Consider the following 16686-nt stretch of genomic DNA (forward strand, 5'->3'; position numbering starts at 1 on the left):
AGCAATGTCTCTTTGCAGCCGCTCTTGAGAAAGATAAACATGCAACAAGTCAGGAATTGTGTCGCCACAGACATCTGCATTTTGATAAACATGCTGAAATTGAAGCAAGTTGTGGTGGAAAAAAAAGTGTTGAACTGAGAGATTAGAAGGCAGAACAGAGTGGATCTTTGTTGTGACTTGACCTCGACATCGTGGAAGCTGATTGAGACGTTATGAATTTCAGATGTTAACTGTGTACAAGTCATTTACAAGTCAATTCCTCCTCCTTTTTGTTTGTCTTCATCCTCTTCTCCTCTCCATGTTTTGACAGGATTATTAAGCCGTGAGTATTTTCTTGCTGTGACTGCTGTGTGTGTGTGTGTGTTCAGATACTGGCATGACCACAGACTAGACCTCCACATCATTTTCTTAAATGGGACGGGTGTTTATCACAGCATATATTCACAGGGGCGATGAGTCCTGGAGCTCTGACAGCTCACTTCTTTATCATCACAACTGCCATGTTATGATGAGCACTTTTTGAACTACATCAACTACTTATGGGTGTTTGGGGTGAATCTCGATGATCCGGTGTGTTTATTTTAATCATATTCACGAGTGTCGTCCGCTCGTGTTGGCTGCAACTTTCTAAACCAGGAGCGTCAAACTCAATCAAGACAAGGGGCCAAATTGTAAACATAGTCCAAGATGTGGGCTGACAAAACAAGACATAACACAAGTGTACAGCACCTCTGTGGTTCATCTCTGACATGAGGCACTATAGCTGGTGGTTTTGAGTGGCATTGTGAATTAATATTTTGGCATTTAACCTCCTGCAAGCTGCATAGAATCCGTCATATTTGGTCCCTGGCCTTGATGTGTTTGCCGGGTTTGCCAAGCTTTTCTTAAAAAAAATTAAATGAACTTCTCCAAGATGACTAAAGTGTGTACCACAACTGAGTGTACAATCTAAAATTGTCCAAATACCAGTAATTATATGGTTGATGCACATTTCCGTGAAGCTTTTTTGTGGAAAACAAACTTATTTTTTTAATTTCTCAATAGATCCAGTGAAATTTATTATTTTATTTGACTAGTGTACACAAATCGATCTTGCATTTGCTTGTATCAATACATAGCCAGAACATGAAGAACGGAAGTAAACAAACATTGCAGTATTTTATATCGGTCCCAAAAAGTCTTTTGTCCTTTTACTTATAATTACAGGAAAAAACATAGCTATGGAAATAACACAATTGTGTATAGACTTTCTCCCCTAGGGAACATTTTTCAGTGCACCAACTCCAGGTGCACAACATTATTCCATGTGTGAATGAGATGAAATGAGATGGCGCTAATGAACGGGGAGAGCTTTTAAAAATGCCATTTTATGCCCTTAATCTAGCAAAGAGTTCACTCATCAGTGTGCTTCCGCCCTGATGCTGAAGTGTGTGCGTACACATTGAACTCACATTTGCTCATTCTGGTGTGATAAATCACCATTAGTTGGTTTTAACACCTCAGTTAAAAACCTTATTGATTGATTGATTGATTTATTTTAGTCGAGCCCCACCCCCACTTTGAGGTGGAAACATGGGAGGTGTTCACATGTCCCACTACCCTTCCCAAAACTATCATTGAAAACTTGTGTTAAAATACATTACACAATACTATATGGGTCTCAGCGTAGCCTCAAAGTGTTTTTACTCTGAGATGCATCTTTGAGTTGATTTGCTGTTCAGCTTGTTCAAATGAAAAGTTGTGTGAACTAACCATCGAGTTTTCAGATAATTCTGATGAGTTTACCTGCTGCTGAAAGACCCACGAGAACATCCAGCAGTAAAATCTAATGTCATTGACTTTCCCTCTCCAGGATGAGAGAGAGCAGCAGGAAGAACAACGTCTTCGCACAGTTCAGGAAGACGGACCGAGATCGGCAGAAACTCATCGACACCATCATCAAACAGCTTCGTAATCTCATTGTGCAGCACCATGCCTGATGGGGTCTGAGTTCACAGCTTCCTTCTTGGATTCATTTAAAGCTTCCGACTGTTTAATGCACCTTACTGGGCTGTGTTGACCTTCCAGACAGCCACCTGGGCGCAATGGCTTTGGGTTCTGACTTGAGCAGCCGAGCTCGCTTGTTTGTTACATCAAGACAACAAAAGTCAACTGCATTTGAAACATATGTGATCTAATTTGAATTTCCCCAACTTCCGTGAAAGGTTTTATGAAGCATATTTCTGCTCATTTTGAACCGAGCTCTGATAGTAGTTTAGAAAAAATCCCTTTCTGCGAGTCGGCTGCTCTGAGGCTGCATTCATTCGTTGGATCAAGACAAGTCAGCGTTTAATTAGGACACACTTCAAACACTGCTTTAATGACAACATACTGGACCCAACAAGATCCCCCACGATTGCGAAACAATTCAGAGGTGAAATGTAATTGGGACGTTCCAACGCTAACGAGGAACAGTGTTCAACCCCAAAGTTAAACTAACAACTTCAGCCAGAATCGGTCAAATCCCACAGTCATAAAAAAAACAAAAAAAAAATACATCGAGCTGAACTTGAACGCTACAATGGAAAACTGTCCAAACAAATGTGTGCAGGTGCTGTTGTTGGACTAAACTAACAAACAGAACTGTCCCGCGTTGTCATCGTGAGAACTCTGTCTTTTCATTTGCTGGTTGTAATTAGAATTAAAATATTGCAGATGTTTCTTCAGCGTGTGTGAGGTCAACGTCCTGTTTCATCTCTGTCCTCTCTGTGGAGCAGCATCATACTGTAGTGGACGGACCCCTTACTTTGCATGCTCTCCTTCCGTTGATTTTGTCGTGTGGAAAAGACGTTGTACAATAAAATCCACACCAAGTGTTTGATAATACAATGAACACAAGGACTGTATTTTGCCCTTCATTACCTACTTTTTGCATTATTTTTAGTTGCCTCATCATTGAGCACATCGCCTGTTGAAACAAACCTCTATTTATTGCACACGTAAATTCTGAACTGGCTATGTTAGATTACACGTGAAGCCAAGATGCGCTGTTGACCATATCGATTTGTGCTGATATTCCACCATGCTTGCGCCGCAGTGTGTCTAGTGAGCCCTGCTGCGGCTGACCCGCAACATTAAGAGTGACCTTCAGAGAGCTCCTGTACATGTCACTTTTTAGACCTCGATTCTGTGTGTGGTTTTTGAACTTGAGCGTGTGTAGCTGTTCTTGGAGTTAGCAGCCCTGAAAAAGGGGGTTTAAAGTCCACATGGCAACCCATTTCCTTGTCTACTTGAAGAAGCAACACTGCTTTTTTCCCTGTCTTCCCATTTTCCCTCATAAAGCACATTATTTTATTCAGGAGGGGTTTTTGCAAATGTGACGTCTGGTTACTATTAAACTTTATCTAGCTCTGATGGTAGGAGGTTGTCGCATAATTTACTAAATATCTCATATGAATGTCTTAAAAAGGGAGAATAATATTTTGCTTGTCGATATATACGACACATAATTGTACTAATAATGAGCACACATGTATCTTCTCTATATGCTTTTGGGTCTGAACGATTGGTTGTTCCAGCTAATGATTTCTTTTGAAAATGTTTTGGTTGAATGTCCTCCTTTCTTCCTCAAACTGGATGCAATAGTAAATGCTGTGCGGGTGACTCCAAGCACAGATGTTGTGTGGAACTTTACAAAGGGATTGTGTTGGAATTATTTACTCCTCTGTTCACCTCTATGCACCAGCACTGTGAATTGAAAGTGTTTGTATGAGGAAGAGTGTGTTTTATGTCCATCCTTTGCAGAATTGTCACTTTTAGGTGGTGGTTTTTGGAGACTTGATTGAATGAATATGCCATTTCAGTTTTGTTGTTGCCCAAAAAATAAGCAGCAATTATGTGACATTTGGACTCTCGACGCTGTTGAGATCATTTTTTAGGTCATGTATTGAACTCTTATGACGTCTGGCTACTCTAAACATCTCGTATGTATCGCATAATTTATTTCTTTGCGCGGCTGTGTCGAGGGTTCCTGGTGCACACTTTGCTGCTTGTTTTGTTGGATCCTCTCACAGATGGAAGCACTGCAAATGCTGTTTTATTAAACCACTAATGAACTTGAGTAAAATACTAATAAAGTTGCAAGAAAAGTGGAGCAACCTGTTTCTTTTTTTATATTATACAACATATCATCATATCTTTCTTTTAAATGCAGCATTAACATGCTTCTTTCAAACAAATTGCTAAATTCAAAATTGCAAAAATAAATAATAATACTGCATCATTCAACCGGAGCTTCTCAGTGCCATCTCGCCTGAGAGGACTCATCACTTGAGATCAACATCCAGTTGTAGATTTGTTGTGGCTGCCACTTGCTGTCAGCCGTGTGCTCCGACTTTGCGGATCGCACTTGAGCTCTGTTTGTACTCAGTCCAACACAGTCCGAACTGAGTACATACTATTAAACCCTACTGTCGCTACAGATGAAATATGACTCTCCCTCAGAATGTGAACTTGTGTTACATGAATCCTGTATGTGTGTATGCTTTGACTGATGCTCCTGGCGTCAATAATGTGGCCTCTTCTGGATGGAAAACTTCAATGCAGTTGGACCACTTTGTCATTTTCTCGGCGGAGATCTCCTGAATGGCCTTAATGTGGATATTTTGGTATTTGGCGGGTTTTTCACTAAAAAATTAACTTATGAAACATCATGACTGAAGTCCGTTGTGTAACTCAAGTGGCGTATTGTGGTCAGACATATGAAAAGACAAGCCGCTGCTGACTGAAGAGAGATTTACTTCTCTTGAGTTAAAGCAAAGGTTCTTATTGTCACCAATTCTGTGTTCTGTTTTTGGAGTTGCTGCTCCACCACTGTCTCCAAAATTCCTGGCGGACACCCTGAGGTTTGGAGGAGAGTAGTGAGGTGGACAGGCGAGTGCAGCGTCTTCTGTTACAAGTCTGCTCTGGTGTAAAAAGAGCTGAGCTGAAAAGTATAACTTCGACCTAAGTGTTTTCCCTCGTACATGTTGAGTCTCACGATAACCCTGGTCCTTACACTGCAGTGAGAGAAGCATATGAGGCAGCCACTTTGTTCGGATGCTACGGCGGATTGAGTTTGTCCATGAGCTGACTAAACCATTTTGAGAAGTCAGCCATGTTTCATTCATTTTCCACTGCCCTGATGACAGATAACTTTTGACTCACCCAGGCGGCTGACGGTCAATCTTGTGTTGGATACGGTCAAAAAGTTCTGGATCACCATGTGACTCAAGGAAGAGCATGAAGTTTTGAAGATGAAGAAGGAAGCATGGGGGGAAAATGTTCACAGGTTTGGCACTTAAGACTAGATGAAGGTTCAAGGCTTGGCTGTGTGTGTGTGTGTGTGTGTGTGTGTGAGCGGGGGATAAAGGCCGGTGAGAAAAAGTGTGTCTTGGCCGCCGTCCGCCTTGTTATCATGGAGATAGAAGCGGCTAAATGAGCACATTTGTTAAATTGTTTCACGCTGCTTCACACACTTTTATTGCAGCGCTCTTGCACATCTTGTATCATTCAAAAGTGCGAGAGCGGAGTGTGCGTTATCTCATTACGATTCCCCCTTTAACTTTGGTTGGTCTCAGATCCGTGCAGTCTGGCTGAGCGTGAGAAGGAGCAGAGCTGTTTCAGCCATAAAACAATCCTCACTTTCGCTGCGCTGTTCTTGGTCGAGGCGACTGAGAAGGCGGATGAAGACATCCGTCGTAATGTAAGATGTGTCCGCGAGACAACCTTCAATGTGGCTTCCAGATTTTTTTATTCTCTGCATGAATAATGGTTGATGGACACAGTGTTTTGTTGCCTGTATTAAGTACGTGTTAAATGATCAACTAAGCAGGAGTGTATGAATGAGTCGTATTTGAGGCACTTTCGACAACACAATGTAACATCTTTTTACCTTAAGAAATGTTAAAAAAATCACCTTAACAGAGACATGAGCAAAAGTATGTTACACACTTTATGAAGAGCAAAACATCAACTCAAAATTAAAAAATCTATGGACCCCAGTGAAATGTCCCATGTAAATCAGTTGGGCTTGAGGCCTCAAGTTTTTCGCTGATACTTAAGCTTCACTTCAAATGTTCTGGGGTTTTATGTTTCGTAACTGATCATCATCAGTGTCTTCCTCTGACACATGCACTGATGTGAGGTTGAGCTTTAGCATTAGGTCTGGGGGAAGAAAAATAAAAATGAAATGATAATCTCACATTTGCATGTGTAAACAAACAAGTAATGGCATCACATTCTCTATATTGTTCAGTCACCCGCGTAAAAAAGTTTCAAGCCGAAATGAAAAGTTTTTCTTTCAGAAATGTATCTCATTTTCTTGCGCTGGAAACCAAAATAAACACACACACACACACGTTGTGCACACACATCCACTGGCACACAGCGGACTAATGAAGATGAATGAGACAGCACACACACGTCTTCTCAGCTGCTGGTTATTGATGAGCCTGGGGGGTTAAAGGTTGCAGAAGCGCCTACTGTGTGTGTCACTTTCGCTTTCTATGGACTCATGACAGGACTAAAAAAAAAAGGAGTTTGTGTTTGGTTCGTCTTGAATGAAGGCACGATGATGCCTTTCTTAAATCAATGTATCCGTTTCCCCGACTTGAAGATGGAGGAGGTACGACATATTTCAGTGACCACTTGCGGGTAACCATAATTTGGATTCTAATTTATTTGGCCTGAAGCAAACCTTGTTTCTGTTTTCCAGCTTTCATGGAATCCCCCATGGACAAAGAGTGTTAACTTGATCTGACGTTGGAAGTGAGCAGCAAACGCATCACTCATGTCGGCTGTGTGTGGTTCTGATTCAAGTTTTCATCCTTTCTCAGGTCTGTGTGTTTAATTGGCTATTGCCGCCAGATTTGGTTTCCTTTGAGTTTCTCACCACATGAAGGAAGTTGTTTATGACGAAGCCCACTGATGGAGCGTTTTAAGTTTACAGCTTTGCATATTCAAAGTGAGTGTTTCGAATATTTCCCTTGTTATTCACAGTGAAACGGCACAGTTTCGGTCATCATTAGCACGACTGCTGATTTTCTGGAAGTGTGAACGCATGTGGGAACCACTCTGCAAAGATCCTGACTAAGTGATGACTCGCATTTCTAGGAAAACACTAACATTTCTCTTCTGTTTCACCCCTGTAACTGGGACACTTGTTTGTCTGGAGGGGATCCGAGCATATGGTTTATGAGAGCGAGAGGGCCTTGTACATGTCCGGGTTAAGTTCCCTTTCAGACTAAACTTGATGTCAAAATGTCTGCCCTTCCATCAATATTGAGAATGTCACAAATAGTTTTGATCTCTGTTATCAGCCTTGTGTATGATTCTTAGAGTCAGTTTCTGGAGGAGAATGTAATACATCTAATCTAATCCAATCGTTGGATTCACCCGTTATTCTTCCCCACCACAAGTGGCCGCTGTTCTCTGTCATCCTCCTTATACTCTGACCCGTGTCGAAAAGATTTCTGTCTGAGCTCAGACACCTTTTTGAAGATTGAGATCTGAGTCATTACAAGGAACAGAAGCCATCTTTAGTTTCTCCCCATATCGCCACGTTGTAGACCAAAAATGGTAAAATCAAAGAGTAGAAGAGGATCTTCACCCATTTATTTACATACTATTTGCTGTATGAAGTTAGTGAAATGAACGTAGGGACTTTTCACATTGTAGCCTGAGACCTGAATCGCGCAGCCTCGCACCTCGGGCTATTATATTTTCTACCCGGCTAGAAGCGCTACCTGCAAAATTGCTTGTTTGTAACCACAAAGAAGCACGTCCTCGGTGAAGTCAACATCAGCGATACTGGGCGATGCTAGGGTCATGAGCTCACCATATCCACGTGCGGAACATCAGCTTGATCTCTGCACTTCTCTGTCAGTAGCAAACACTAGAAGTCATGGTCAGCCTGAAGTCAGCTCAGACATGAAGTCATGACAGAGCTGCGCCACATCCTCTTGCTAACACTATGGGGAAGGGTAATATGGCCCCTTTAACTTCTTACCCTTGAATGAGAAATAAAAATATGCTAATATTGTCCAGAGAACTGGAACGGCCTCAATTTTGTTGTTTTGTTCTCGCAACCAGACGCTTGTCGAGACCTTGATTTAACGGCACCTCGGACACCGTGTGTTTCAGCTGCAATAGTTATCATTTTAAGTCAGTCAGCGTATGTGTGATCATGAGCCACCAGGCAGTTGGACGTCTTGCCGACCTTCAGGAGCTGATACGGGCCATTGGTGAAGCTATGCCTTGGGTGTCACTGCTGTGGTGAGCTGCCAGTAAGTTGTTGCCTACTGAAACCTCTGGAGCATGATGGTGTTTCCTCCCATCATCCAGGTCAATTGTTGACTCAAAATTGTCTGTGGGTTTGAGCAGGCGTAAGAGTGGAATTTATCAAATGAATGGATGAAAAATGAAACAATGAATCTTATTCATACAACAGAGTCGTCTTGTGTTGCCTCTTTTGGTTTCCCTGGAAATATTCGCTACCGAAAAAAAGATAAAAAATCTACAGGTTGCCTTTGGACTCTTGAGAATGCAACATGTCATGGCTACAGTTTTGGGTTCCTATTATTGACTTATCCTCCCTTCTAGGTCTACTTTACTAATGACCCTTAAATGCAGCCTCCGTCTGGCTCCCAGCTACATCAGTGTTGACCACACACTGTATGAGCTCACTGACTGGAGATGCTCGGGTGGGTCCTCAGGAGTAGGTCCAAAACAACCCCGGCTCAAATCACAAACTGGCCACAACTTTGGCCGAGGAGAAGACTGTCAGAGTCACATTGGAAGTACATCTACACATCTTTACCACTCTGTTCAAATGGCGTCTGACTGGAACTTAGTTGGTCAAGATGTTGGAGGAATGCACCTATAACTGTACGAAATCTTAGTAGAAGGTTCATATGTTCTTCTATAGAACATGACTTTTCATGAGGAGGCCAAAGCAGCCCAACCAGTTATCCTAAAATGCCACCAGCTACCACTGCAGAAGCCTTTCAGTCACTCATATCCCTGAATGTCCCGAACAGTGTCAGTGGAATGTGGGGTCAAATAAAACTGTGGGACACTGCAGTGTAATGTACAATGGTGGGTAAAGTTGGAGATAACTCTGCTGTAACTAATCGAGTTTGAGCACACACGGTCTCTATTTGCTGCTCACACCTACATTCAGGAGAATTAGTCCCGAACCCTCGTAAAAAATGGATTTTACACACATTCATCACACACTTTAATGAACGCGCGCACACACTTTCACGCTCCTGACCCAATGACCTGTGTTTTCTCGCCGTCGGCTCCGTGTCATCATGGGAAACTGCTGCTGCATGTGTTATCTATAAACCTGATTAACAACACACATAGCTAAATTGTGAGTGTGTGCGTGTGCGTCTGTGAGTTTATGTGCTAATAGTTTTTGGATGTGTGTGTTGCCTCGTTGGCACTCAGCGGTGTAACTATCAGCGGGAGATCTTACACCCCGAGGACAGACAGACACGTTTTATAGACATGTGCGGCGGCGGGGTTACGACCTGTTGGCTGGTGCCCAGTAAAATGCCAGTCCTCTCATCCGCATAACCACCCAGCCAAGAAGCAGACCCCTTTCTGAACTGTGTGAGGTATGTGGACCGTTTAGCTGACACACTTCACATCAATAATATGACATTTATTTGATCATAGAATTTTCTAACAAACAGAGCCTACAGTCAAAACCAAAAACGGCAGAGAGAAGCCGCTACACCTGAAGGTCAGATCAAGTGTGTAAAAGTGAATGCTTTTGATGGTTGCAGAAGCCTCATGGCAGAAGTTGTAGAAGCCTCATTCTTCTAGACCTCACCGGGGGCGGCTCTACATGTCGGGCAGTTGGGGCCAAGGACCCCCCCCAATCTCTCAGACAACGTATTGTCATTAAACAGGGTTTATTCACTTTAAGAGTTAGTGTGTAATTTTTTTTTCATGGAGCAAGTAACTTTGAACTTATATTTATGAACATTTTCTGCTACAACTAACATCTCATGTTATCGCTCAAGGTAGCGTCGGTCACATGACTGAGTCTGTGTCTGTTCTGCTAGAACCGCCACTGGACCTCACACACCTGTTCACTCAGTCTCACAAAGATAAATAAAAATAAAAATAGTGAGTGTTTACGTGTGTGACAGTGTGCATTGTAGGTGTGTGTGACCAGAATTATTTTTTGTTGGATACAGCCCCTTCATAACATAGCATTGCTAAGTAGAGTTGTGGCTGCTGACCATAACGTCTAAGACGGTACTGAGACTGTGCCTTGACTCACTTGACTCTTCACTAATTCTCTGTGATTCACTCTTATATTTAATGATAAATGCTAAAATGTTTTTGAATCATTAAGGCTCAAGGTTCCTCTTGGGATTTGAACTTGTCAAAAGGTAACAGTTCCAGGTTCAGAAACTGTAAAATACGTAAATAAATAAAAGAGAAATAAGTTTATCGGCGTGGTCAAAAACACCCACAGAGATTCTCTCATATTGTTCAAGTAAGTAACATTTGTGTTCTTACTGTATCCAACTATTTTCACTCAAGTTTACTTACAGGACTCTGGAGATCAGAATTGACTTAACTTACAATAATCTAAAGTTGAACGTCTGAAAAGAAAATGCATTAAAAAGTAGCAGAAATTGCGAGAATTATCCTTTTGCCAGAAATCTTCTTCTTCCTTGTCGTAACCACCACACCAGGTCTGTGGCGCTCCTTGGTTTTCAAGGTTCTGTCGCTGCAACTACAATCGGTAACTTCCAAAGGTCCTTGGCGGAGGTAGTTACCTGAACTAGCAAAGCACTATTTAGATACTCTTGACTTTCCATGACATAAATGAATCACGTCTACGAAAAAGACTTTTCGCCACAATCATTTTACACTTAATAGCAGCCTGTCTATCAAAAGCAGGACTCCAAAAAGGTTAGTGGCATCCGTCCCAAGTAACCAAAACCAAATGACTCTGTGCCTCTTGTTCCAACTCCAACTCCAACCCTTCGTTGAATAAACAAGTGCAGATATTTGTTAGTAAGCAAACTTGATTTGAAACGAGGGAAAATGGGGGGATGTTGTCTTCCTCCCATGGTTGTACTTTCCCCTCCTTATTACAATCATCATCTGGGTTCCACGGTAATATCCATATAGCTCGTGTTTCACCCTGTTCAGCACATACGTGGATTGTACGCTGCAACTAGCTTGAATGGCTTGCAGCGTCATTGCTTGCCACTGAACTGAAGAGAGTTAGAGCTTCACTTCTGCAGCTACTTTGTTTTTGTTGACCGATATTCTTTGTCATCGTCCTTGATGGCCCATTCCCTGGGGAGCTTTTGCTGGCCATGAAGCTTTCGACCACACAAGGAATAACCATCGATCACAAGTGTGTCAGATCCAGGAAAAGTCTGATTTATGTGTCATTGCAGCAGAGTTCTATAAAACACTGCACGACTCAGGCCCTTGCCTTTATCAGTTTTTGTCTTTCTTTTGTATGGCTCTTCAGTTTCTCCCTTCCTTCTTTGGCCGCTTATCCAGGGTCGGGTCGCGGAGGCAGCATTCGGAGCAAGGAAGCCCAAACCTTCCGATCCGCACAAACCTCCTCCAGCTCCTCCCGGGGGATCCCGAGGCGTTCCCAGGCCAGACTGGAGACATAATCTCTCCAGCGAGTCCTGGGTCTTCCCCGGGGGTCTCCTCCCGGTAGGACATGCCCGGAACACCTCCCCAGGGAGGCGTCCATGGGGCATCCGGATCAGATGCCCGAGCCACCTCAGCTGGTTCCTCTCGATGTGGAGGAGCAGCGGCTCCACCCCGAGCTCCTCCCGGATGACCGAACTCCTCCCGGATGACCGAACTCCTCACCCTATCACTAAGGGTGCGCTCAGCCACCCTGCGGAGGAAACTCATCTCAGCCGCTTGTATCCGCAATCTCATCCTTTCGGTCATGACCCAAAGCTCGTGACCATAGGTGAGGGTGGGAACGTAGATCAGTCGGTAAATCGAGAGCTTCGTCTTGTGACTCAGCTCCCTCTTCACTACGACGGACCGATACAGCGACCGCATCACTGCTGCCGCTGCACCGACCCGTCTATCAATCTCACGCTCCCCTTTTCCCTCACTCGAGAACAAGACCCCGAGATACTTAAACTCCACCACTTGGGGCAAGAACTCTCCACCGACCTGGAGAGAGCAAACCACCTTATTTCGGTCAAGAACCATGGCCTCAGACTTGGAGGTGCTGATCCTCATCTCGGCTGCCTCACACTCAGCTGCAAACCGCCCCAGTGCATGCTGAAGGTCCCGGTAAATAATAGCAGAGATGAAATTCTGTGGTTCCCCAACCGGATCCCCTCCGACCCCTGGCTGCGCCTTGAAATTCTGTCCATAAAAGTAATGAACAGAACCACAGATCTCTTTAGTTAAAGCTCATTATTCTTATGAAAACTATCATTTACTGTAACGCAGGTGATGTGTGCAAGAGAGTGACTCCCACTTCATCTTCCCACTGAATCTGCTCCATACTTTTGCAGACACAACTGGAAAGCTAATGAAGCTGACGAACACCAACCTTGAGGATCAGCATAAAAACCAAAAAAAAAAAAAAACCCACATCCTAGTTGTGTTGCTGGGCCTTCTTCCCACAGGCTCCCATCCAGGAAGATCTGTAGAGGAAGAGGTAGGGACTTCATGTTTAATGAGTTCAAGGAATCCACATGAAATCCAGGACGGTCTAACCACACTTAGTCAGCCACCACACTTCCCTGGAGGCATCAGATGGAGCCTCCTGACTTTCATCATCTCTCCAACATATAATCTCCTTAATGGTGGTCAATCCCTGAATTGGTCTGTTTAATGACCGAGCGAACAACGTGATTCCGTCGACATCATCACTGGAGCCACCTTGTTTGGAGGAAGGAGTCTCTTTTACTGGAAGACCAGGCGGGACCCTCAGTCTGAGTCCCTCATACAAACCAAGTGTCAGCAGGAGAAAAGCTCTAGCCCCCCCACTGTTTCCTCAGTCTGACCTGAGGCTTGCTCCAGTTTGGGAGTCCTCACAATGAGGCGCAATACCTCATTAGGAATGCACCATGTGGCATCCAGAACCAAAGCCACCTCAGCTCTTGAAGCAGAGGAGCGACTAAGCTCCTCACCGTTTTTATGCTGCAGCACGACCAGACGCTTTAGACAGATCTTAAGGTAAGATTGGGCAGATTAGATTCGATCACCTTTATTTGTCCCACAATTTGACCTTCTTAAACTGATGACTCACTGGATAGTCTACAAGAGTGAGGCCCTTTTCAACTGCCTGCTTGTGCTCAATAGGTGGCGCTCTTGGTTTAAAGATTTATATGCAGTTTTAAATGGGTGTAGAAATCCATTTTAGATTTTAGAGCAGACGGTGCCATCTAGTGGGCTCTGAAAATGAAGACACTGTTTCACGAAGCCTCATCAGTTCACTGGCTACAGTACAGTACCATTGCTAGTCCTCGTGGATTTTCTAGCACTGAGGCTCATTGCACTCCAGAAAGCCAAACAACCGGCCGTTTATTCTGACAAACTCAGAAAAGTTTTGGGCAAATATCTTTATTCTGTGGACCAACGCATTGGTGTGGAGTTTACTGGCCAGGAAGATACAGTGTTGAGGCTTAGTCCTGGAAGCTTTATACCTTCAGAGTACTCCAGACGCTGGTCACATGTGCACCCTCAGCTGAATGCTATGACAGAGAATGGGATCCCAACAGTCCCAGGGCACTGCTCACAGAGTTGACATTCCATTAGGGGTTTTTCTGGAGCATCTCCTGGCATGGAGAGGTGGCCAGTCATTTGGTCCTAGAAAGCAGTGTCATTTCTGTCTACAATGTAGAGAGCTGTGATGCGCCATGTTGCCACTGCTGCAGCTTGTTTCCTGCATTGACACAGTCACAATATATTTTGATTCATGAACCATTTCCAGGTGAAATTAAACATTTCCTGGAAGGAGATGGACGGCCATTCGTTGTGACAAATAAAATATTTGTCAAAGAGTTTTCAAGTTGAACTTATGCTTCAACCTTTGAGGGTAAACAGAGAAGGAGACTGACGCCAGGCATCTGTTAAACCTTCACATCTGCACTTGTACCTGTTTTCTCCTCAAGATTTTCCCTCCCGTTGTCTCTCCTCATCCTCGCCAAGTCATTTTCTGTTTTCTATTTATATAAAGTCTTGGGGATCTGCAGCTGGTCGGCTCTGCTCCGCATGTTTCGCTGGGGAGAGCACGATGAAAGTCAACAAATTTAATAAAAGCGATCTGCATCAAACCCATTTCAACTTGACTGGGATTCAGGTCTGAAAACCTGTTTAACGGCACGCTTAACCTTTTGAACCTAAACGATATCTCCCCTCTCAAATAGCAGGGAAAATTGGCTTTGGAGTATCATTATGACCGCACGATTACATTCAGCAGTCTAATCGATTTATTGTGGAAAGCAAAAGGAACGACCCATCAGGAAGATCACAACAGTAATTGTCTGCCCGTGTTCATGCTTTGGAACACAGACAACAAGAAAACACAAGGAAAATGAGAGTCTAACAAGACAAAGTGCTTTGTTTCAACAGAACGCAGACTGATATTTGGCAGTTTGAGCCATCAGAAGTCATTCATCTCGCCATAATCATGGACTCCTCGGCAGGACTTGTGATTCACTGTTGTAATCGACGTCTCCGCATGCATGTGTGCGGTAATGAGATCATTATTCCCGGCAAAACAAAAAAGTGGGTTTCCCGCAGAGACAAGCTATAATGTAATAAACCCATATTTAGTAAAGAAACCCAGACGTTATCTGCTCGGCCAAACATCATCTCTTGGCTTCAGCTAAATTCCATATGTGGTTTCAGAAACATCCTTTTTCAGCGGGCTAATATCGGGATTTGAACCTTTTGCCTCAGTGTGGAAGACAGCGACGTTCACTATCATTATCGTCATTTTGCCAAAGGAATGATAGGGAGATTTTGCCAATATTCTGGAGCATTCAAAGTACGTAGAGAGAACTGATGTCTTTTGTTAATGATTCTATATTTTCCTTACAGAAAACATGACAAACTGATGTATTGGATTCGAAATTCAGATATTATCGTCGAAGGATTTTATTGACAAAGGTCAGTTTTGTTTTATTTTCAGGCTTTTTAAGAGGATCTGGAACAGACCACAGTTGGGTACATCCAGGAGAGTCCCTGGTTAGATGCCCGAACAACCTCTTGAGCTGATGTATGAACAAAAAAAACAGACATCAAACCAAACAAACCTATATGTACATATCAAATCCACCGAACACAGTGGGGGCCGAGAGACAGAGGGGCACTGCTGGAGTCTCCTGGAAGGGTATAGAGACAGCGATGATGCTCTCGCTAGAGTCCAGCTAGAAGCAGCACATGATGGGGATGGGACTATCTATGCCAGTGCTGAGGTATTTTTGGTCCAGGAGAGGCCCTCAATGACGTGCGCCCCCAGAAAATTGTTGCTCTTCCAACAGCGCTGCCCCGAAGTCCACCACATTCTCTTTGGTCTTCCCATGTTTACGAACAGATTGTGGTCTTTACGCCTCTGGACCAGCTGGCTCACCGCTGCTGGCTCCTGGAATGAAGCCCACAACAGTGGTGTCATCTGCAAATTTGCTGGTTGTTACTGTTGGTTGGTGCAGTTTTAGGTCAGGGTGAGAGCAAAGGAATAGAGGACTTTGTGGGGCCTCCCTGTCAGAAAGTTCTGAACCCAGTTACCAAGACACGTTCCGGGAAATGGTGGAGTTTTTGGATGAGCATTTGGAGACTATGCTGCTCAAGTCCAGTGCTTTCAGTCACCACCCGAAGCTTGTGACCATATGAGACCTATGCCTTTTGGCTCAGCTCTATCTTCATCATGACAGAGAGATTCGGTCCTTTTTGACAGCAGCTCTCAAAACTATGTGATTGCTTATTGGTTCGCTTCTCTGACTGCCTGAATGAGAGATGAGCAAGACCATATGACACCTAGAGGTGCCTGAATCTAGAGGAATTTGGCCTTTTATCTGTCAAAAGTTGGACTGTTACAATGCACTATGGAACTTGTTGTCAGAAGATTGCTTTGTAAAAGCTGGCATTTCTGATAGACGGTACAAACTACTGTCGGCTGGCACTTTTAATAACGTACTCTTGTCGCTGTTGTTACTTTTATACGTCCACCAATTTAACCTGGAAGTTTCACTTGCTTTTACTGCCTGTGCAGATCCGCGTGCATGTGTGTGCGTCCACACTTCCGTGGCCCACTAATCTCTCTTAAGCCTAATCTAAACACCTCAGCCGCTAAAGGTCCTCTATGGGGTCCCAGAGGGTCAAAGGAAATTGGGAATTTATCTGCTAAAGAAACTTGCACGTATGCAGACATACACACATTCTCTCTTTCGCTCACACATCTTTGTCTTGCTCATACTGTCACACACAATATGCAGTCGCTGCAAAATGAGTGTGTGCGGCTGTTTGTGTAAAGTGTTAAAAGCTTAAACGGACACAGCCGGAGAATGTAAAGATAAGGCGTGTTTGCTTACACAAAGGACTCGGCACACACTTCTGGCGAGGCGGGAGTGGTAATTATCTAACTTACACACATAACAGTGTTAACAGGCTAAGCGCCGAAAATCCTTGCATCCTTAA

At 43.7% G+C, this 16686-nt stretch overlaps 1 protein-coding gene across 1 annotated transcript in view; it reads left to right on the top strand.

Annotated features, from left to right (window-relative positions):
* exoc6b (exocyst complex component 6B) overlaps nucleotides 1-4148 on the top strand; it is a 58216-nt gene extending 54068 nt beyond the window's left edge. The window contains exon 22 of the mRNA XM_053859730.1: nucleotides 1853-4148. Within this exon, the coding sequence (XP_053715705.1) occupies nucleotides 1853-1979 (127 nt within the window). The 3' untranslated portion in view covers nucleotides 1980-4148. The remainder of the gene's footprint in view (nucleotides 1-1852) is intronic.
* Nucleotides 4149-16686: the final 12538 nt, after the last annotated feature.

This window comes from Synchiropus splendidus, chromosome 3 (assembly GCF_027744825.2).
Source record: "Synchiropus splendidus isolate RoL2022-P1 chromosome 3, RoL_Sspl_1.0, whole genome shotgun sequence".
NCBI classification, from domain to species: domain Eukaryota; kingdom Metazoa; phylum Chordata; class Actinopteri; order Syngnathiformes; family Callionymidae; genus Synchiropus; species Synchiropus splendidus.